General features: G+C 33.8%; 1 protein-coding gene across 4 annotated transcripts; it reads left to right on the forward strand.

Moving 5' to 3' along the window:
- Positions 1-185: 185 nt before the first annotated feature.
- Positions 186-23,966, forward strand: LOC106079729 (uncharacterized). Of its 4 annotated transcripts, none has more exons than XM_013240933.2 (13): positions 186-528; positions 2,651-2,915; positions 3,044-3,190; positions 3,960-4,384; positions 7,437-9,039; positions 10,429-10,859; positions 13,054-13,126; positions 13,934-14,982; positions 16,293-16,538; positions 17,818-18,001; positions 18,678-18,820; positions 18,925-19,213; positions 20,406-23,966. In XM_013240933.2, the coding sequence occupies exons 2-13, from the start codon at positions 2,687-2,689 to the stop codon at positions 20,693-20,695; spliced, it is 5,109 nt and encodes a 1,702-aa protein (XP_013096387.2). In that variant the 5' UTR covers positions 186-528; positions 2,651-2,686; the 3' UTR covers positions 20,696-23,966. The 4 variants fall into 4 exon arrangements, with proteins under 4 accessions (XP_013096387.2, XP_055873010.1, XP_055873009.1 ...); XM_056017035.1 differs by having other exon boundaries at positions 3,960-4,189; XM_056017034.1 differs by having other exon boundaries at positions 186-461.
- Positions 23,967-24,106: the final 140 nt, after the last annotated feature.

Below are 24,106 nucleotides of genomic sequence, written 5' to 3' on the forward strand. Positions count from 1 at the left end.
ATCACTCTATAAATGTATACAGTAGGAATTGTCTTTTTTTTCCTTGTTTAAGATGTTAATTATGCTTACGAGGGAGCTTTAACAGAAGCAGAATCAAGACTTTAAATTACACATTTGGCAGCACTAAAGGATATTACAAAAATTATCGGCGTATGCATACACTCGGCTACAGACAATCTAGATTCCAGTTCTCAAGTCTAGAACTAGTCTATAGACCTAGTGCTAAGAATAGTTCTGTACTCTATACTAATCCCATTCTCTCTAGATCTGTGATTATTTGTCATAGACTCTACCATCTTCTATAAATTAATTTTCATATTAAATTTAGTTTCTAAATGTTATATTGATACAAATGAATAGATCTAGATGCTATAATTTAAAATTGGGTTTTTAAATCTTATTCTGCATCGGAGGGTTATTATAATGCACAAAGGCTGTGTTGGAAAATGTATGCAAATTACGTGAGTAGCACCGTGTTGCATGATAATTTAAAGGAAGGAAATGCTCGCTTCTAAGAAACAAAGAAATGTGTGTATTGAGTATTGTATTGTGCTAAAATTACAAACTAGATCTAGAGTATATAGACTACATTCTACATAAACTAGAGTAGATCTAGAATAATCTAGATCTATACAGTATATAGTATAATAGTATACAATAGTATACATACTAGAGTCTATAATACTAGATTACTACTGACTAGACTAGGTCACTAGAGACTAGACTGACTAGTCTTAGTTAAGTTTAGTCAATCACTGAATCTGTCGTCTTAGACTTAAGTCTATAGTATATATATGTTACAATATGATCAATATGTATAATTTTACTAGAATCTAGATCTATAATAATAAATATATATTATATTATAGGATAGGTCTATAGTTATAGTTACAGTAGTTTATATATTAAATTATAGTTTATTATAGATAGGGTTAGGGTTCTTTTTAGGCGGTTAGGGTTTATATTTTATACTTATATTTGTAGTATTGTACCCATAGCCATATAACCTATCATCACTGCTATTTGCTATTAATATTATATTTAAATTTAAGGTCAAAGAGGCCATGTCACATGTGTTAATTGTGTTTTCATTTAATTCAGACAAATTCGACCCACATTATTTGATTCCGGACACCATAATTTATTTCAAGCAGTCACTAGACTAAATTTAGGCATCAATAATCTCAGATTTTAATTCTATATATATTAACATCAACTAAATTTTAAGATCCCCAGGCATAACATTTGTAATGTATGTGTGTGTCGTGTGTGAGAGAGAATTTCGAGTTGGAAATTGTTCAAAAGTAAATTGTCTGATGGATATTAGACAACACATTAGGATGTTAACAGTCTGTGAGCAGTGTAGTGAATATGGAATAATGAGAAAACATGAGAAAGAGAGATTGAAAGAAACAAAGCCTGAAAAAGGAATGAACACCATATATATATAACTAAATTTAGAAGGACCCAGGTTCGGAAGCCAAGCGCCTTACCGCTCTGCCACATATATATGTATATATATACTAGCCTGACATACCCGCGGCCTGCTGGTCCTAGTTTGTTTTTACTAATCTAGTGGATTGGATTTAGATGTATGTTAAACTTAGCTTATAATGATCCTTTCAAGTTTTTCTCTTTCGCTACGAAAGTAAAATTAGTTTTGCGGAAATGGGTTTACCCGAAGCTGATGCATTCATATCTATTAAAAACAAAAGGAGCGATAGATGAATAGGATATAAAGTACAATTAAAACGGGTTTACCTGATTTGTTAAATGAATTGTATTATAAGTAAGTCAGGACAATCTGAATTCGCAGATATATGGATGAATTTATGTAAAAATGCTTTTGAAACACAAATTTGAAGGTTAATTTTATTAAATAATGAAATCAATAGACTATATTTTGTATTTTCATGTATCAAAGTAAAAAACTATATATGTGCAAAGTGTAGTTCTTAAAATTAGATCGAGATCTAAATTCTTTCGATCTTTTCTCATGTCAACATTGTAAACAAAGCCTAGATCCATAAAATACAATAGCTTTAATAGAGTCTGTCAACTTTTTTTTTTTTTTTGAGGGTCTTAAGTTTGTTTTAGGGCTACAATACATACACTGCAGTCTAAGTTAGTACCCAAGGGACATTTCTGCCAAGTTTTATCAAGGTTGGTCAAGTGGTTTTGATTTCTATTCATAACATACATACATACGCCTCACATTCTCCTTTATAAAATAGATATACGTATAGAGAGAGAGAGAAAGAGTCATCTAGTTCTATCAATTTAGTTCTATCATACATTTGTCACATTCCCATTTTTCTTAAATCACTAACAAGACACTCCATATTAATAACAAATTTATAAAAAGTAAAAGCATCATTTTTGGATTCAAGTTCTGGTGAAGACTAAGATTTTCAATTTCTGGACTTTTTGGGCTCCTCTGAGTCCATCCATCTCTGATGGGTACCTGACATTAGTTGGGGCAAAGTAAAGGCAGTTGGTCATTGAGATAACTACATGATACCCTTGATAACCATGGGCCACAGAAACAGATTACCTTTATATCATACATACATCCCAAAATATGAAATGGGAGTTTTACATACTTTTACTTACATTAAAGATTTCAAGATTTCTTCTTTTTTTGTTTCAGCACGGCTGACATGCTCGCCATCTTGATCACAAAACTATGTCATCATGTGACCATTTTACACAGAATGCTTGGCGACATGATCTTTGTTCCACTTGTCAAAGGGCCAAGTCTGATCACGATAGCAGTTCTAATTCAAGATCTTCTTGGCGCAGACGAAGTGAACCCAACCCTAATAATGAAATAACAGGAGTTCGTATATCTGCCCTTGCAAGTAAGTTCCAAGCTTCGGAACCAGTAGATGACAAATTCAGAACTACAACTTTAGGTATGTACATTTAAATAATTTATTCTAAAACAACAATTATAACTATGCTTATTTATTTGTCTATTATTATAGCTTTATTAGGTACTTTATTGGTGGTTCCCAACTATTGGCAACTTTGTTTGTTGTAGATCGAAAGTATGTGAAAGCCAAAGTTGCAGAAAAAAAGCTCAATGTTTCCCTGTCAACAGACCTTGTGTTGAATGTAGGGACTACAACCTTAGAGAGTTGCTCAACAAATGTTCCTGTTGACATTAATAAACGCCTCGCTACTCAAGGTAATTGTGCTTGTAGTCTTTGTAAAAAAACATTTGCTTTTCAAAATTCTTTTTTTCCCTAGCTATTTTGTGATATTAGAAACAAAATATATTTAGCCTCTGGCGAAAATGATCATATAATATAGTATTTGGGTATGTGTGTTAACTGTAGATTTTGATGGAGGACTCTGTAATGAGACATTGGAGTTTCTTGGTTTGTTATGGTTTGATTTGTCTTTGGGTTTTGTTTATTTTATCAACATTTGTTTACATAACCAGCATGTATATTAAGTATTCATATGGACAAAGCTTGGTTACCATTCTAGAGCTGCGTTTCTAGCTTAAAGGAGGTTAAAGTATCAGAGGCGGCGCCCCCCCCCCCCCCCCCCCCAATAAGCACTATAAAGATCAGCTCAGTTGCCATTTAACCCTCTCTGGCATAGAGGAAAGTAGCTGGTAGCAGATGGCTCTGAAAGAGACAGTTGGAGTGCTCTCACAAATAACGCGGGACACACATTTGAGACCCTAAGAAAAGCCCTTATTGAAGACAGATGCAGAAGACGAAAGGAAAACTTAACTAAAAGTCGGAGGACAACAGGTTTGTCTGCACAGAATGCAGTAAAACATGCTGGTCACAACTGGTTTTGCGCAGCTATCTGAAACACTACATTTATCCTTATCTTTGGAATCAAAGACATTGCCTTTATTATTACTATTATTATTATTATAGGTTTAGTTAATTTATTATTATTATAGGTTTAGTGAGCTGAATTTTTTTTTTTTCCTATAGCCCAAGTAAAGCCAGAAAACCCCAAATCCCAAGCATTGAAAGTAGGAAATCAAAGACCCAATGGTGAAAAAAAAATTAATTCTACTCACTCCACTATTAAAAGTATAACAACAAATAAATGCTACAATTCAACTACCAATGCTGGTCATAGTACCAAAAAAGAAACACCTCCAGTGGTGAAATCGTCAAAAAGAACAAAGGCAGCTGACTCTTCTCAAAAGCTGAAAAAAGTAAGCATTCCAGATACTGAGCCTGAATTGATAGGTACTGATGGAGGTTTGGATAATTTATTTCCTGATCAGACTCTAGCTGGACCTATTGATGAGGCAGAACATCTGCTTATAAATCTAACAGAGGAAGAGAAACAATTTACTCTGTTATCTTTAGGAAATACTCTATGGAACTCAGATACCAAAAATTTACAAGTAAGATTTTTTGTTTCATTGGCAAGTAACAAAATATTTGTTCTCTTAAACACTACATTGATATAGCAGCAGTAGAATGGAAAATCAGTTTACCCCAGACTAAGTAATACCTCACATGAACATTTTATTGTCAAATCACTTCACAGTTGTAGTCATAGCTTTCTAGTGGCATTTTACGTCTCGAGAGACGATCTTTTCCCTTTGCAACTTCTTGTGTGACTAAAGAGGCCAATCCTTGATACACAGCTGCGATCGCAGGTTGGGCATATATAATCACCAGGCGCCGTTGCATTTTCACCCTTCTTTCTGCTTCTGTTGTGTATGACATCTGCAATCTGTGACCCTTCCTTTATGCTCTCTCTCCATGTGGATCTGTCCAGTGCCACTTCTTCCCAGTTGCCAATGTCGATTTTGAAGAGCTTCATGTCGCGTTTGCATACATCCGTATAACGTAAAAGTGGGCGACCAGCGGCTCTCCTGCCTTCTATTAGATCGCCATACAGGATGTCCTGTGGAAGTCGACCTACTGGCATTCTACGAACGTGGCCAAGCCAGCCAAGGCGTCTGCTGCTGATAACAGAGCGGATGTCCTGGCATCCTGCTCTATGTAGCACTTCCTCATTGGTTATCTTATCTTGCCACCTTATTTTAAAGATCCGCCTTAGGCATCGGAGGTGGAAGACATTCAGCTTTTTTTCCTGCCATGAATAGGTTGACCATGTTTCACTTCCGTACAGCAGGGTGCTCAACACACAGGTCCGGTAGACTAGGGCTTTGGTACTGCTAGTCAGCAATATGTTGTCCCAGACTCTTTTCTGCAACCGTGACATGGTGGCCATTGCCTTGGCTATCCTGTTGTTTATGTCTTTATCCAGTAGAGTGTTGTTGGATATGATGGAGCCTAGGTAACAAAAGTGATCAACAACTTCTAGTGGTTGGCCATTAATGCTTACTTGAGGTGCAGTGTTTGTGTTTTGGACAAGTATCTTAGTCTTGCTTTGACTGATGTTTAAGCCGAACTTCTGGCAAGCAGCAGATAGTTTGTCAACCATGGACTGTAGCTGAATATCAGAATCAGCCACAATAGCTGCATCATCAGCATACAGGAGTTCCCTGACAAGTAGCTTCCTAACCTTGGTTTTTGCCCGCAGCCTTGATACATTAAATAGTTTTCCAGAGGATCTTGTATGGAGAAACACACCTTCGTTTATGTTGCTGTACGCATAATGCAGTAGACAGGAGAAGAATATGCCAAACAGAGTAGGTGCGAGCACACATCCCTGCTTGACACCACTGCAAACTTCAAAAGGTGCTGATTGGGCTCCATTGAATTTGACAGTACATTTAGTTTCCTCGTGAAAACACTCAATTAACTTCAGTAGTTTGGGAGGGCAACCTATTTCCCTCAGGAGTTTGAAAAGGCCACTTCTGCTGACCATGTCAAAAGCTTTAGTCAGATCAACAAAAACAATGTAAAGGGGTCTGTCTCTCTCTCTGAATTTCTCCTGCAGTAGTCGTAGAGAAGATATCATGTCTATAGTGGATCTACCATAGCTTTACTATTGTACTTAAACAGCCAAATACAAAATCACATCACAGTGCTTATGATATGGACAGTCAAACTGTAACATCATTTTCATGACAGGGAATAATTAAGTAATTACATAAAGTGCTTTCTTTAAAACTTCATAATCATACACTGTAAGAAAATAATAATTACAGATAGCTTTTTAGGATGGACACAAATAAATTATTGTTTCGATTCTGTCGAGTAAGTGATCTCTTTGAGACCATACACCATTGAACTATCAAATTTACAGCCTCACACCTGTGGCAATGACAAATAAATAATTTTATCCAAGTAGCTTTAAAAGAAAAAAAAAAGATTATTTGCGGTGCGATATTTCGGTACTGTGTGAATGTGAAATATTGACCTTTTAGACACCATATGTTACAGAGCCACAAATCTATTTGAATAGAATGTATTAACATAATTTTTCTTGTATTTTAACAAACTTGAATTAAAGAATCAACAGGCACAATAAAAATTCTTTTAATAACACAATATTAAAAAAAATTGAATAAATGGATCAACGCTGCTAAAACTAAAATAAAATGTAAATGTATAAGAACGTACCCAATCATCACCTTTTTGTCCCCCTTTTTTTCCTCTTGATCTAAGTTTATGCCTAGAAGGACAAAGATATTGAAATTATCAAATCTGTCTATGACCTGTTAATACCCCTCATCTATTTGTAACCCGTATGGAAAATTGCATTGCTTGCTAGAGGATTTAATCCCAAGTAACTTCTGTTATTATTAGAAACAAGAGACGCATGTGACATAGTGTTTTTACTATTGACATGACAAAATAGTATTTCTTGTTTGAGTGTTCACAAAATATCTCAATTTCATTTTTAAGTTTTAAGTACCTAAATACACCACAAATGAGCATCCTTAACAACTCTGCATTGTTACCCAATGTATAGTTGTTGTCTCAACACAATTTGTCAAGATTACTATTGCCCTTGCTTCACTTTTTGTGAAAAGTTGTAACATTAAAAATGGAATTAATGTTATATTCTGGAGATAACATTCACAGGCTTATAATACTCAATTACTTTTGAACTTCAACTGCCTAATTAGTTGGGTTTTTTTTTGTTTGTTTGTTTGTTTAAAATGAAAAGACAAAACTATTTAGTATAGAGAGACCCCCACAGAATAATATTACACTCCACACGCCTTAGGCATTATTTGACTACATGCTATCCAGCCCCTTGAAAATTTAAACCACATTGCAAGTAATTGGCTATAGGGAACTTTGATAAAATAGGAATCTAATTGAGCTGCTTTTTTTGTAATATATAAGCACTTTCTTAATATGTGAACTAAAAGTCAGTTTAAGTTTAATATCCATTTGTTAAAGCTACTTATATATATATTAAAGTTTCTGATACATATATATATAGATAGATAGATATATATATATATATGAAATAATAGTTCATATTTAACTTTCTAAACATATAATTGTTAAACTTTTTTTGTTTAGGTAGACTCGGATAACAGCAAAAGAACTTGCAGAGAGTTTGAGGATGTCAAAGATAGTGAACTGCTGACTAATAGACGATTTAAACATACTGATTGTGATGCAATTAAACATTTACGTGACTTTGGTACTTTCCCAAAAAGTAGTGGAGTAAAATCATTGAAAGTTAGTCTCAACAGTGTTCAGTTTGGTGGTCAAAACAGTGAAAATCAAATTCTCTCTAAAGAAGACAGATCTAAACCTGCTGTTTTTTCTTCTGATAATGACAGGACAAGTAACACTGTGATTAGTGTGAACATGTCCTCAAATGTAGAAATGGATAAATTACAAATGAATGAAGTCATGCATGATGCAATGTACGAGTCTCTCGACGATGTTAAACCAGCCAAATTAGCCACTATTGACAGTTCTACTGTTGATGATGAAGATCAGTCAGCCATGGACAGTCTCCATGCCATAGCTTTACTCAACGATGTCCTCAAGGAGTATGTTGATTTCAATGAGTCATCAACTGATGATATTGAACCCAAAGATTGCAAAAAAGAATCTTTAAAGGGCAAAAAATCCTCAGACTTTGAAGCCAAAATGGCTAGTGTTGCTGCTAACCTTGACCTTACCAAACAGCAAAGAAAAAAGCAAGCTCCTCGTCCGCCTGTCTCACCACCTCCTGAACCTACAGCCATTTCTTCTATTTCTCCAAAAAAAGGTTTACATCAGACAGATCCAGTTTTCAAGATGGTGACTGTTGGAAAGAGCATTGTAACCTTGCCTCCCCAACAAGACATTCCTAGAGACAAATATTCATCCCAGGCTCCTCCAGGGCTTGAAGACTTCATTCCTGATAGTAGTGATTTCAAATCAAATGGAGAAGCGAAAAATAAGAAGGGACTAACTTCCTTTTTTAGAAATATACTACGTCGAGGAAAGGAATCTTCTGAAAGCTTTGAATCTCAGAATCCAGATGTCCAATTCTTAGCTAAGCTGGAAAGAAAAGATTCCAGCAATAATACATCTAGTGGATGTAGCTTAAATAACTTAGATGACTTATTGTCTAATTGTGCACCTAGCTCAAAACAGGTAGTTCTTTCACAGAAATCACCACAGCACAAAAGCGAGCTTACTTCAGCTGATGGTGAGAATGATAATGCAACATCTAATAAAATGTCTCCATTAGCTAGTGTAGTATGTGAAACCACATCTCCACTAAGCGCTAGTCCTCCAATTCAAAGAAAGAAAGGTCTAGCCAGCCCTAAGATGATGCTTAAGAAAGCCACAGCCAAATTTTCACCACCGACTTCTAGACATCAGTGTAAAGAAAGCTCTGAATCATTGGCTCAATCAGCTCTTGCTTTAAATACAGTCTCTAAACCCTATCCAGCTCCGAAACCGGCTGTTGTTAAAACTTCTGTTACAACACTCTCAACCGATGTAGCACCACCAAAACCAGTAGTAGCACCAGCAATAAAACCATGTGCCACACCACCTTCAGTAGATGCTTTAGCATTGAAGGAAAAAGAAGCAAATATTGTCAAAAGGCGCTCAAAAAGTCCCAAAAGGACTGCGCCTCCTGTACCACCAGTTCGATCTTCTGTTGGATCCACAGCAGGTAATAATAAACAAGAACTTGTAGTAAAACACCAGATAACAGTAGCACACAACGAGCAATAGTTTACATTGTCCCACGACAGTTAATGATGTACTATTTCAATAAGAGATAATATACCCTTAAGCATTCTGAAATAATAACAGGTAATCATGAACTTTAAGTAGATTATGTGTTTATTTGCAGGAAGTAATTATATCAAACATCATGTAAAACTATGCAACATGTAACATTCTGTAATCATGTAAAAAAAAAAAAAAAAAATAAGAACATGTATTAGTGACAAGATCTTAGTGGGGAGGCATAGCTGGTGTAGGGCTGAAAACAAAGTAGCCAAAAGAAATATACACCTTTGTTTGCTTGCAAATTTAAGACTAAATAGAAAAAAAAAAGTTTTAAATAATACAAAAAGGAATTTAAAAATGAAACATAAGGACAGTTAGATGGCTTTAAGAATACTGATTTATATTAAGCGTTTCATAATGTCCTTGCCTAAGACTCTAATGTCTATTGTTTTCTGCAATTATACATAAAACATTTTTAAAAAATATATTTTGAATAATCAACTGTTTTATTGGGTTTTTAACTTTGATTAGTACAAATATACAGATTTTAAAAGATATATATGTCATAAGTTTGCATCAAAATCTATAAAGCCACTTGCAAAATTTGTTGCATTAGAACTGTTTCATTATTGGTTTACTATTTATTGTGCAAAGATTGGTCCATTAAACATTTCTTGATGTTCAAATATTATGTAAGGACTAATCCATAGGGCCTTTTCTTTTTAAATTAAAGTTTTCATGTTATGTTAATAGTGATTATAATTATTATTAGGTTTTGATTGCTTTGCATACATTATACTCTAATAACTATATTTTGAAAATGTATAATAATAAAACAATGTGTTTTAGCTTATCAAGTTTTGTAAATGTTCATATACTATATTATTTACAAATGTAAGGTTTGAATGTATTCAATCAAATGCAAATTACTATACTTTAGGGTTAGCTGTTGTGACATGATTTATTATTTTTTAAAAATAAAGATCATAGGATATAAATCTAGAATTTAATAACCCTTTTGCCTGCATATTTTTTTCACATCTGTTGTTTTTGAAAACATTTTAGAAACCAGGTTCTTTAAAATCCTCTTTTATTTAGCTGGCCAATGAAAACCAAAGATTAGAAACAAACTATGCAATTTTAGTTTTAGCTTTAACCCTTAAAGTGCTGAGCTGTTTTAAAATAAGTGCATACAACATGAAATTACAATAAATAAACTACCGCGTTTTAAGGGTTAATAGACTAACTGCACAAATGTAGCTCTAGTTATAATAAGAGAACTATCTACAGTAATTCTAGACATAATTTCTGTTTCTACTTCTAATAGGTACTGGAACATTAGGAAGAGAGTCAACTCGTAGATCTTTACCTGTTCCACCGTCACCACCAGGCGATCGAAAAGTATCTGCTGGACATTCGTCACCAATTTCTCCTATCAATGAAATGAGTTCATTGCCGTCTTCTCCATCCTCACCCATGGGCAATTCTTTTGACTTTGCCACTCCCACAGAATGGTCTGGGGGATCAAGCTCGACTATAGACGATGAACTTCCTAAGTTTACTGAGAAAATAGAGCTGCCTACAGTTGCGAAGCTCGATAAGAAAGGTTTGCTTGGTAAACTGGGAGGCAACAGGAAAAGTCGAGCACCTCAGCCGCCTTCTGTGAAACGTGCCAAATCTATCACAGAATCATCCACTCTGCCCAGGGGAGATAAAAAAAACAAGAAGATCAAGGCTGCAGATATTTCTGGTCCAATGGTATGTACTTGTTTCAATTTCTTTTGTAGTTGCAGTCAGAATGCATTTCCATTGGTTTGGATCTATAAAATTTCTTGTTTCAAAAAGGTTTTCACTGTAGATTTCATTTTTATTTCTTTTCATTGCAGTCTAAATTTACTTTTAGGTACATTAGTGTCTATAACCCAGTCATTTTTACCTGTAGGATTTCTAATTCATTCTGCTAATGCCTTGTGTCTGCTCTGTAAAAATTGTTGGTGAAGACAGGTGGCAAGGTGGGGGGGTGTGACAGTGCGCACGTGACCAGTTGACAACTGGGGTAGCGAATGCATGATTGTAAACACTACAGGTCTGAAAGTTGTTTATTTGGACATTTCTATGGTCTCTAGAGGTTAGTTTGCTTAGCACTGCGTTGCTGCTAGGCGGATCGTCATTTTGGAGGGTCACTGGTTCGTGCCCTTTTCAGTGCAGTCCCTTATTAGGTTATTTTTAATTCACCATTTTCTCACAAGAAAAACTTGGTCCCTAGTGCTGCCTTTATGTATGTAATATGTATGCATAAATCACCATTTTCTCTCATTAAAAATATTGTCCCTAATTCTGCCTTCATACATAAGATGTCAACCATTGTGTGTTTTTAGTCATTATTTTACTTCCAGTGGCTTCAAACTAAGCTATTAAGAACAAATCCTCTTACCATTATCTTCAGTTAGTCTTCTTCTTCTTCCTTGTTTTCATTTTTAAGATTAGTCTGATTATTTTATATACATATATATATATATCTCAACCTTTGAATAAAAAAAAAACTATTAATTTATTCTTTCTTAAGATATGTTTTTAGAGCTCTATTTCAGAGCTCAAGACATCGTGTCTATTAGCCAATAGATATCTTCATGATCGTATGAGATAGTTATATAAATCAAGATAACTGGATAAAAATATTTCTTTACAATGTTGTTGTTTTCTACCATTATAACAAATGCCATAAAACAAAATATAATAACTTTAAACCTTTCAATATATTGTCTACAACAATTATACCCCAAATAAACTACAATATACCTTAAATCTAATTGTCTACAAAGATTATACCACAAATGCATCAGTTTCTAACAATTTCTGGGAGTATAATTAAATAAAAAAAAACTTTAAAAAAAAATCTAGGATTATTAAAGAGGTATTCTATTTAGTTTTGACAAAAATGAAAATATTCAGCATTTAAAATCTGTTATAAGTTTTTCACCTATAAGGTTAATATAATTTATATTTGGGTAAATATTTTATTCTACCTCCAGAGCAGTCCTTTCAGATATTTCCTCTGTAAATTAGTCTCCTACAAAAAAAAAAAAAAAAGAGGAAATCACCACGACTGATGTATTGCTTCAAGTATACCACACAAATTAAAGGGAATGAATGGAATTAATACTTGCAAGATTTATCTAAGCATGATTAGTATTAGCACATGAGTCATTACCTTACCTATAAGGTTAATATAATTTATATTTGGGTAAATATTTTATTCTACCTCCAGTGCAGTCCTTTCAGATATTTCCTCTGTAAATTAGTCTCCTACAAAAAAAAAGAGGAAATCACCACGACTGATGTATTGCTTCAAGTATACCACACAAATTAAAGGGAATGAATGGAATTAATACTTGCAAGATTTATCTAAGCATGATTAGTATTAGCACATGAGTCATTACCTTACCTATAAGGTTAATATAATTTATATTTGGGTAAATATTTTATTCTACCTCCAGTGCAGTCCTTTCAGATATTTCCTCTGTAAATTAGTCTCCTACAAAAAAAAAAAGAGGAAATCACCACGACTGATGTATTGCTTCAAGTATACCACACAATTAAAGGGAATGAATGGAATTAATACTTGCAAGATTTATCTAAGCATGATTAGTATTAGCACATGAGTCATTACAAATGTGCATCATTTTTTAAAGTAAGCTCAGGTGGATACAATCATGTGTTATTCTTCAGATACATTATGACCAAAATATGAATTTTAAATTAAGAAAAAAAGTTTTATAGAAAGTTCTTGATGAATAATAAAGGCATTGTTTTAAAGTTGGTTTGATTTCCTGGTATTAAAGGTTCAGCTTCTGACATTTAAAAAATTCTTTTTAATCTGGGCCTCAAGGGTTAATAGTTGATGATTTTATAGATTGTCTAAATTTCTAGTACTTTATGTTTACATCCACAGATGGTTTCAGACAGAATTTTAGAAAATCGTAGAAACACAATATCCCTCGGTGATGATGCAGCTTTTCATGCAGGTAAAAAAAATACATTTATTGGAGACTGTCATATAGCTCCTCCTTCTAGATCAAAGATGAGCACATTTCTCATTTCCTATGGACTCGAAGATGACTGTAAAGTCCAATCCTTGCTTTAAAAAGCCGGCCGCATACGTGGCATGGGTAGATTTGGTCAGTTGCAGATAGGCCTGCTTCTTCTCTCAGATTTTTGTCGGTTCGGCGCTCTTTCACTCTGGCCACTCTTCTTGCTTCAAATCTCGAGACTCACAGCTTCACGCCATGAGGAGCTATCAAGAGCTAGTGCTTCCCAGTTGTGAAAGTCGATATCGCATTCTTGGAAGGAGCTCTTGAGAGTGTCTTTATATCGCTTGTATTGACCTTCCTGGCAGCCCTTTCCTGCACACAACTCCCTGTACAGAAGACGTTTGGGAAGGCGTTTGTCTGGCATACGCCCATCGAAGACTGTTGTACATGGAGGCTAATCGATAAATAGAAAGCTTTTTTTTTTTGGTGTCTTTGGTTTACATAAAAAAAGGAGTGTAGATAAGCTTTTTTTTTTAATTAAATGATAATTTCTGTGCACTTATTAGCACTGCAAATTCCACATTTTCTAAGCTTTTCCGTGTGTTGCTTTTGTTGTCAGCATTGAAGTTCCTTGTCATTGTTTAATATATTGGGATAAACTCCAAATATATTTACATTTTGTTAACTATGAGAGAGATGATTAACTTATCATTATGTAAGTCTGATAAGCTTAGAAACATCAATGCACTTTATAATGTTAGATGATAAAGTTGGAACTAAATTTGTTTTACTTTTTCACAGTCGTTTTACCAAATCAAATGACCACAGAGAAAAGTGGATTCGATGAATTTGACTTCCCTGTACTATCACCTTTAGGATCGTTAGAAAACTTGTATGAATCCATTCTACCAAAGCCTGAAGGAGCAATGTTTCATTACTACGATCCACCAACAAGCCCGAAAATTCTATGTCCTAACATACCAGCGGATGGATACTTGGAACCTGTCCCTCCTCTTTCTAACACTACATCTGCTGGAGTTTCATCGCCGCAACCATCATCATCAGCGTCAGTCATAATATCCAACAGCCCATCTCTTAGAATTACACCAATGACTGAAGAGATTGTAAATAAATCAGACAACTGGAAGGATGAATCGTCGCCTTCTAGTAGCAGTCAGTGGTCCTCTGGTCAATCTAGTCAGTCAAACTCAACTGAAAACTCTGGTAGCTCGTTGCCAGACAACATGATTATGAAGTCAGCCTCAAATGTCAGTACTGGTTTGGGGAGTGCATTTGTTGAACCAGAATTAACAGATGAGAGAAGAATTCTGTTGGCATCGCAACCTATTTATGAGGAGATTCCTAATGGTAATAATGAAGATGATGCTCTTGGACTAATAAAACCAACAATCAGTAGCGAAGGAATGCTCAAAAAGACTTTATTTCATGATGATCGGACAGTAATTGTGCCTGCTGCTGGAAGTGATGTGACCAAATCTCAAGTGGGTCAAACTTGGCTTCAACAGCCACAAGTGACTAGTACAGCTTTGTCTAATTCTCCGTCTCATGCTAACTCCAAACAGGTATCATCCATGGTGTCATCACAGATGTCGGTGTCATCATTGATGACAACGTCATTGACTTCTAGCATGCTTCCACCACCACCTCCCCCACCAGACCACCTACCTGCATCCACCACCAGATCAGTCTCTAGGGAAACTGTTTCTTCTGAATCGGATTCTAACTGCAGTACATTGTCAAGACCCAGGCCAGCACCTAGGAGAAAACCAAAGCGGCTAGATGCTAGCGTTACTGACCAGTATGTATCTATGAATAGACCCAATGCTCAGGTGAGTAAATTTTCAAGTGTTAATGTTCTTCAATTAAGTTAATTTATCTTTTGTGTTACATTTTATATTTGAAACATCTTATTAGTTGTAGTACCTATTTCTAATGTCATTATTTACCCAAACTTACTTCTTTAGCACCCTGGCAGACAGAATGCTATGTTAAGTATGCCATGTTTTCTATGTCCTCTTCATTGAGGGTTCCATCTTGGTGCCAATACTGAAGACATTCAAAGAACCCATCCAGCTAATTAATTCACTTTTGACACTTATTGCCTTGTAAAAGTGAAGATGGAAATATATATGTAGACCACTTGTAACTATAATTATATAATATGTAAACAACTAGTAACTAGTTTAGAATAATTTGGTACACTTGCTGCAAGCATACATTTTTTAATATTACACTTTTTGCCAGTGTATAGCGGCCCAGGCAAACAGCCTGCTTTCAGACCAGCAATAAAATCTGGCTAGATGACTAGAAAGTCATTTATGGTTCTATGTTTTAATGTGTGCTTTTTACTTTATATGTACATATTTTTTTATTTTTTTTTATGTGATTTATTCAAATATTTATTTCCCTAAGCTTTGAAATGAAAGGACAATTTTATAAATCGGCCATGAAGCTTAATGCTTTAGAAACACTTTCTTGTTTATAAAAAATTGTCATATACTTTGTGTACTATTCATATAAATTGTTTGAACTTTTAGTGTGTATGTATTAGTATTGGCCTCCTTCAGCCGTAGAATAACTATGGTTCATCTCAAGAACTTTTTTCATGTGGCTATAGAGCCCTATTTTGGAGAGACACTCCCGTCCACATATATCGCAGGTCAAGGTGGCTTTCACTTTGGTGGTAGAGGTGCCGGCCATTTTTCGTATGGCATGCTTTTCTTCAAGAGCTGAGGCACCATGTTTTCTCGCTGTCCATAGCTTTCTTGGTCACAGCTCTCTCCAACTATTGTTATTTGTAGTGCACAATTTGAAGACATTTCCTCACAGATAATATTATGATAATTATTTTTAATATTATTATAAAATTCAACTAGTTTTAATAGTCATACAAGTCTCATCTTCCAGTCCATAGTTCACAATCCTTGCTTCTGTATTCATCTCTCATTGACCTTTCACATTCATACAAATAATCAGAATAAATGTTAAGATGTTACTATTTTACTATTTTAATTCATTTAGCTCCGTGGCATCCTATTTTAGTAGGAACATTTCTGACATTGTTAGACTTAGATCAGTTATGACCCACTTTATTATGAGATCCTGATGCTAACAATGATACTCTGTTTAACCAACACAGGTATCGCTGAATGAGGACAACTTAAAAGACTTGTTTACAAAGCTAACCAGCATCACCTTTCATTCCCTTCAAGATATTTATGCTCAGTGTGAACGATTGCTTTCAGCTGACAAGTTAGACCTTTCTAATCCAAAATTATTGAAGTGGGTTGACTTCGACATTTATGGCCAACCTCTTCATGCCTCTGGTCGCTGCATTGTTTATAATGCCAAGCTCAAAATTAACAGTTCTCCATGCCAACTCATGGTATGTACTTGTTAATACTTTTTTTTTATTGTGAAATGGTAGCTTAAGCAACATTATTTGGTTGTTTGTATTGGTGTGGCTGAATTTACCATTCTTTTTGTCTCTCTCTCTACTGAATCTTTTAAACCATAGAACCACATGTGACCAGTAAATAAAAATTGTAAAGTATTTGAACAAATGATTGAGGACTAAAGCTAGTAATCAATTCCAAGTAACAAAGAAAATTATCTGAAACAAATGTTTTCCTTTAGCCAAAATATTTTCCCACCATGGGTAACATGTTAGTTTTCAGTTATATATATATATATATATATATATATATATATATATATATATATAAACATTTTACAAACATTTTAACAAACATTTTTTTATATTGATGTATGTAAAAGATGCTAAATATTTTTTTAAACATCTTTGTGCATTAGTGTCTAATAAGGAAGAGTCATATGACCCTAATGTAACAGAAAATTCCATTCCCCACACACTCTTTCTTTCCCTCTTCTTCTCTCTCTTGCCTCTATGCCGCCACTTCTTGCAGCGCTGTGGGATGTTTGGGCTAGGATGTGAGTATACTCTTCAGTTATGAAGGAATGTATGAAACGTAAAACAAACAGTGTTTAAAAGTTTTATTATTTAATACATATTAGGAATATATTTTTGTGTCTGGAAAATTAGAAACATTTTTCTGTCTTAAATAGAATAATGGCTTTTAGTACTTAGGTTCACCCAAAAGCTCCTACCACTGTACCGAGTCCTAATGCAAGGAAAGGCTTGTAATGCTTGTAATGTTTTTTTAACTTTCCTATTGGAAGAGCTCACCATATCTAGTTTAGAATGACAACATGGTGACTCCTTTTTTTTTTTAGTGAAATGCATATCACTTTTTTATTATTTTTAAAAGAATTTTCAAAGGAACAAGCCCGTACATAGCCCTATTGTATAAGCCTCACCCAGGAAAATGAGTATTTTTATTCTAAAGGTATTAAAAGTATTTTTTTTAACTAGACATAGCATTCCATTTTTTAAAGTTGTTTATTTATTTATTAGTAATAGATCTTAAAATTTTATTATTTTTTCAAAATTTTTAAATTTTATAGAATTTTTTTATTCAGAACTACCCCCAATTTTTCAAACAAGAAATAGAAGCTATTTGGGTTAAAAGTGCACATGATACTATTTTTTTAATTCGCCATTATTTTTTTTTTTTACAAAATAAATGTTAAAAAAAAAATAGACAAATGTACATTATTAATTTACTATCTCTTACTTAACCTAGATTCTCCATTCACGACCAGCTACTGAAAGATGCATCACCAGTCACCCGAGTCTCCTCAGACCTTCAGCAGTTTTTGCAGACACAATCCCGTTTTCTTTTCTTACTCCTGACTTTATCAAAACATCACAGCTCTTACAGAACTCTGTCTATGACTCGAGCCAAGCGAAATGTTTTATAGCTGTGGGTAAGGCATCAAGCTAAATGACTTAGTTTAAGATAGACTCAGCGTAGTAGTTGTGATCTCTAAAGGAAATTTTTTTATCACAGCCCATAAATACTTTTAGTAATCAATGGGTTTTAGTTTCATCACAGATTTACCCAAACTTCCATGGGTGTTGAAATAGGAATGCATCTACCACTTATTTATTTGTATGAATTAAAGTGAAAAATGTTTGTATGTTGTCAGTGACTTCACAATAACTTCATTTTCATTGAGAACAATTTAAGTAAAAAAAAGTTTTAAATTTTAATTTGTTTGTCACATATAAGAGCTTGTCTTTTTATTTAGATAAGATAAGGCACAGAAGAATAAGGAAAAAAGTGATACAAGTTATGTTGGTATATAATATTGCCAATCCATGATAAATTTCCTTCATAATACTTATTGCAGCATACAGATAAACCTTAGGAACTGAGTCGTGTTTTTCTACATTGTTTCAATGTCGACCCATTTAAAATCTAAGTTGATGAGAATAACAGAGATTTATGAGCAAGTAAAGTGCTTCGCTTCCGAAGCGAGGGGTTTGATGAACTTAATAACATTTGACTTATAGATGGCAAGGCCTGAAAGGGGAATTTCTGTTTTCATTTTATAGATATCTTACCTTGGTTTAATATTGTTTGTTGTTCTTTTTACACAGGTGCCTTTGATGTGGTAGAAAGTTTAGATTCTCATCTGATGCTGCTACGTGAAACCTTAGCCCTGGATCCTCAGGCTTACTTGAATATTATTTTGATAGCAGCTCTTCAGTTATTAAGTGCCATGTCACATTGCTTAGATCAGGTAAATTGGTAGAATGTGAATGTGTTACATGATTTATCTTTTATCTTTGTTTTGATAATCTATTATAGGCATTTCTACTTGACGCTTTGTATCTGTGTCTTTAGGGTTTCTCAGTCACAGAAACAGATTACAATGATGTCTTCCTCATCACAAGGTCAGATCTACGAGGTAAAGTTGTCGCTTTTTTACCACATCAGAGGTCTTTGGAAGTCCCACAAGGTGAAGCTATGTGTAATTTTCTGGATCGCCTTCTAATGGATTCCATGCCACCAAACAATGATGAAGATGACATCGATGATGAGGACGACGATGGAGAAAAAATAATTTCAGCACCAAGAAAAGTTGTCGCCAAATTAAGGGAAATGTTGGAACCTCGAAGAGTTGAATGCTTGGGTAAGTATTGTCTAAATCTCTTTACTAGTTTTTTAAATGAGTTTGAGCTGCATCGAGTTATGGTTGTTTAATTCAAGAATAAAAATTACTAAAATAAATTCTCAAGAACATAACAGGCTTTACATTCTGGCCCTTAGGAGACTTGAAACAGTCCTAATGCTGTATTCATATAATTTTCTAGTAAAAACATTCTCATTTCTCTAGCTTGATAACATTTTCCACAGAGCACATATCTATAGTTGTAAAGCTCATACCAGTCAGTACTTGCCATCTTTTTTAGTTGTAAAGCTCATACCAGTCAGTACTTGCCATCTTTTTTAGTTGTCAAGCTCATACCAGTACTTTGCCATCTTTTTTAAATCAAATTCTAAATAGCCCTCCTCCGTCCAAACTCAATTTTATGCATGGAATCTTTGAACTGCTTGACCTACCCATCATGGTCTTTGTGTCACACATTTTAGGATTTTTTTGTGAAGGAATGGTGGCCGAGTGGTAAAGCCATCGGCTTCCAAATAGAGGAATATTCATAGGTTGGGGAAGTAAAAGCAGCTGGTCATTGTGCTGGCTACATGACATCATCACTAATTTTGTTTATGCTGGCATTAGAGTTAGCTTTTGCATTTCCAAGTGAGAAAACGTATCAGTTTCACTAATTTGGTTTTCTTTGAAATAATGTATGGGCACATTTAGCTGTTGTCATTTTTTTTTTGTGAGAATATCATATTTGTGGGAAGCGTGGTCGAGAGGCTAAGTGCGCTTGAACTTTGCTTGTCTTGGCTAACTAGAAGGGGGCTCGAGGTTCGACACCCGACTCGGGCAGAGTTGCATTTACTGAGCGCCTAAAGGCAGCACGGAAAACCAACTCCTAGATACCCCCTCTCCACCACCGGTCCACAAATGAGATTGGACCATAGCGCTCTGAGCATGCTATAAGCATGAAAGTAGCGCTATATAAAAGCTATAATAATAATCCCAATGTAGAACTAAGTTTTTCAGATGGCTGGTCCACAGTTTTGAAATATTCCCATGAGCCCAGCTGCATACAGCCGAAAAACAATTAAGTGTTATCCGTATGTTGTAACTCATACTACCAGAGTGTCCTTCTCATATATAGAAAGAACTAAGCTGCAAATGCTTGGTATACAGTTTATCTTAATTGATCCCATTTACCATGTTATTGGTTCTTTTACAGGTCAGGTAAGAACAGCTGTAGAATACCTTTTGTGGGGACCATCAACTTCAGAATTACCTCTCACTCCAATAGGAGCCACTTGCAAACCTAATTACAACAGTGGAGCTAGCAAAGAGCAAGAGCTGTATATTTGGCTAGAGAAACAGCGAGCCATGACAGTGGGCCGACTTGCTAGGAATGTGTCAGGTCTTAGTGCTGGCTTAAGTTTAGAAGAATTTTATACTTTAAAATTTCTTCTCAAGTCAAGTGCAGCATGTCTTGTAGAAAGTCTACGGAGGCTTACACGTTAAATAGAAAGGTAAATTGTAACAATCAGCCCATTTTGTCACATTTACTTCATCTTCAATTATTATCATCTATTTATGAAATGCAAATTTGTTTTTTATTAGGAGCATATATAAGTTTTTTTGTTTTTTTTTTTCATTTTAATCTTATATTAGGCAGGATGTTTCACAATAAACTTCTTGAGTTTTCTCATTAACATATTTGAGGTTTCCGATGACTAGCTCTATATCTGAGATGAACTGCAGAGTAGTTTCCAGATCAGGCTGCTTATAAATTTGGGTCTTTAGGTACCCCTATCTTGTTGGGGCCTTTTTATGGTCTGAATTCTGTGGTGACACTTTCACAAGGGCATGTTTTGCCAGTTCCAATTTTCATATCATGTTTGATTTTGTTGTGAACTGTTTGAAGTTAATTATTTCAAGATAGCTTAAATTAAGCATCATTACTGAAGATAAGGTGAGATTTGGTTAATTTTTAGGTTTATACTATTCACTATGATTTTTTTCGTCTCTTCAGATTAGAGTGGAATTTTTGAATGGTTAATCTGATCCTGTATTTAACCAGTAGGTCAGTATTTTCATTTCCTTATATAGGAGTGTGTACTGAGATCCTTTGGAGAACCATTTTCTTGGTATTATTGTTGAAGTTTAAGACAGCTATCCTGAATGGTTTAATAGAGGAGGTGTGACAGTTTTTTAAGGTTTCCCAGACTGTTAGGCTTTTAGGATGGTTTAGTAGTGTGGAGCTGAGAAATCTACTACTCTCTTTCTGCTCTGTAGCTCTCTGAGAGATTGTCTAGTCCATTAGGCCATTCATTTATATACCAGCTCCTCCGTTTGTGTTGGATTCTTTGGATGATATATCTGGTTCAGTATGAATTAATGAAGGCTTATTATTTTTTATCAGTATTTTTATAATTTATTATTGGACTAATTTAGCCTGACTCATTTTTTTTTTACAATCTTACACCTGGACATCATTTTTTTAATGGAAAATTATTATTGTATTATAAATGTATAAAGTATTTATACTTTCTTGTATTATTACATTTTTGGTTATAGTCCCCCCCAAAAAATACAGTTTATTTGTTGTTTTGGTTTCTCATTCCGTGAAATGCACGCACACACAGAATCTCAATAATATGGTGTTTTTTTTATTTGATATTATAATAATGTACTTTTTCATATTGTTTCAATATTTCTGCTTCAAAAAAAAAATTAGTGCTTGCATATGTGTATATGAGCTATCTTATAATTATAGTGATTGTATTGGTGTGTGCATATGTTTCATCATAGACCTACTAAACGGATATAAACAGCTAAAGTTTTATTAGCCTTCTCACATTGACCTTGAAGCACTGATAGATTCATCAATTTTGCCATTATTAAACAGCTACCCTAGATTTTTGTTTATTGCAAATTGACTATTAAATATTTTATTAGGTAAAGTATTATTTTTTGCAGTAAGAAGTGCTTGAGTTTTTTTTAATTCTTGCTATGCTTTTTACACTAATATTTTATGCATAAAATATATACCCAGTCTAGAACATTAAAGTATTTTGTATAGAAAGGTGTAGTAACTTCGTTACTAAGTTACCAGATACATACTCAACTTACCAGACGAAGTTATTAATTACATATTTTTTAAATTTTGGTGTCACCCACTAAAGGGCACCCCATTTATTATTAACAGGTCTGATTATGGTTAAAAGTGTTTCAAGTGATTTACTTCACATTAAATGTTGTTTTTTTCACTAGCCTGGGAAGTATATTTTAATTTTTACATGCCTGTAAAATATTTCACATGTAATGTAGGCTTTACTTTGACCTTTCTCTTAAATAGTTTACTATCAGATGAACTGAGTATCTATGTTTTAATATGTGATATAAATTTAAGTAGGTCAATATGAAGTCCTTGAAATGTGACAGTGTCAAGAAAGTAATAGAAATTGCAGCCAAGTTGTGTGATATGCACTTGAGACTGCTGTGGTACTAAGTTTGAACCCTTGTCTTTCTGCCTGAAGTTTACGCTAGAATCTAATAATTTTCATTTCTGAAGAAATGTATGAAAGTAAAAATAATCTCTCAGTATTTAATGATCCTTGGATATCCAACTACAAGATTTAAAGCTTGAAGTCTTTTTTCTTAATTACCATTTCTAATATATATTTTTGGTAGCTGTCTCAATTGATTTAGGTTGGTTGTTATATTTTTTTTTAATTTTTAAAACAATTTAGCATGCAGTATCATTTTTAAGACTAAAATATATTGGTAAACCTGTCATATTTTTTTAGTTTTTTTGTCAAGTTTTCTAATGTATATGGTTGTGTATCCAATGTTCATGTCATTTTACATTGTGTAGGCATTGCCATTTGACAGCTGAATGATTTTGTAGTAGATTACTAGCCTACAAATTTTACTTTTTTGCAATATTTCAGTGGTTCAGCTTTTATTACATTATGCTAAAGATTTTTTAGTCTTTGTGATCATTCTTGTCAAGGCTGCTATTTTTTTGTACATTTAATTTTTCTATTAGTCTTATTGGTGCAAACGCTATTATGTGTTTCATCTATTTCACTGGGGTGCTGCTTGCAAGCTAACAATGTTCATAGCTTTAATAAGTTTAACCAAACTTTATTTCAGTGTTTAATTAACCGGCTATAACATGGACATGAAATTAAATCATCTGTATACATTCATGAAATGTGTGTTTCCACATGACAATTGACTGTGTTCAGTCTAATTCTTTGATTAAAAAAAAAACAAACACTTGTATTGAGAAGCTTGTGTGATATTTAATTTATTTAAAAATTTTTAAGCTTTGAACACTAACCACATTGCCAACTAATTTTTTTGTTCCCGTGTTAGGGCTTATGAGGACCCTGACAATTGTGCTTTTATCCATTGCGTGCAACTTTAAAGTTAACGTCCTTTTATTTTTATTACAATTTTTAAGATTACCATTTAGTGTGTATATTACCTTCTACATAATTGATCACACTTAGATGCTCATTTTTTTTTTATTTTTTTTTTTTAATATTTAAAAAAGTAGAATTATTATTGCATTGTCTCATTGTCAAACTTTTTTTTTTATTGGACCAATGTTAAATTTATACTTAGTGGGGTTTTTTTTTCTTAATAATTGTACATATTTTGGACTAAGTCTTACACTCCAATTTCTTAATATAAACCCAAACCTTGAAACATATTTTGATGACTGTATAAAAAATTTATTTAAAATATTGAATTAATTTTACAATAAAATTATTCAATAATTGTTTTTTGTTCTTGTTCTTTAAGAGGATTAACTTTAAGATTAAATTTTGTACTATTTTCAAATCATTATCTCTTCTTTTAGGTAGTAAGTACTGATATAAAAATGGACTAGGTATTTGTTAAAAAAAAATAAAAAAAAAA

Source organism: Biomphalaria glabrata, chromosome 18 (genome assembly GCF_947242115.1).
Source record: "Biomphalaria glabrata chromosome 18, xgBioGlab47.1, whole genome shotgun sequence".
NCBI lineage: Eukaryota > Metazoa > Mollusca > Gastropoda > Planorbidae > Biomphalaria > Biomphalaria glabrata.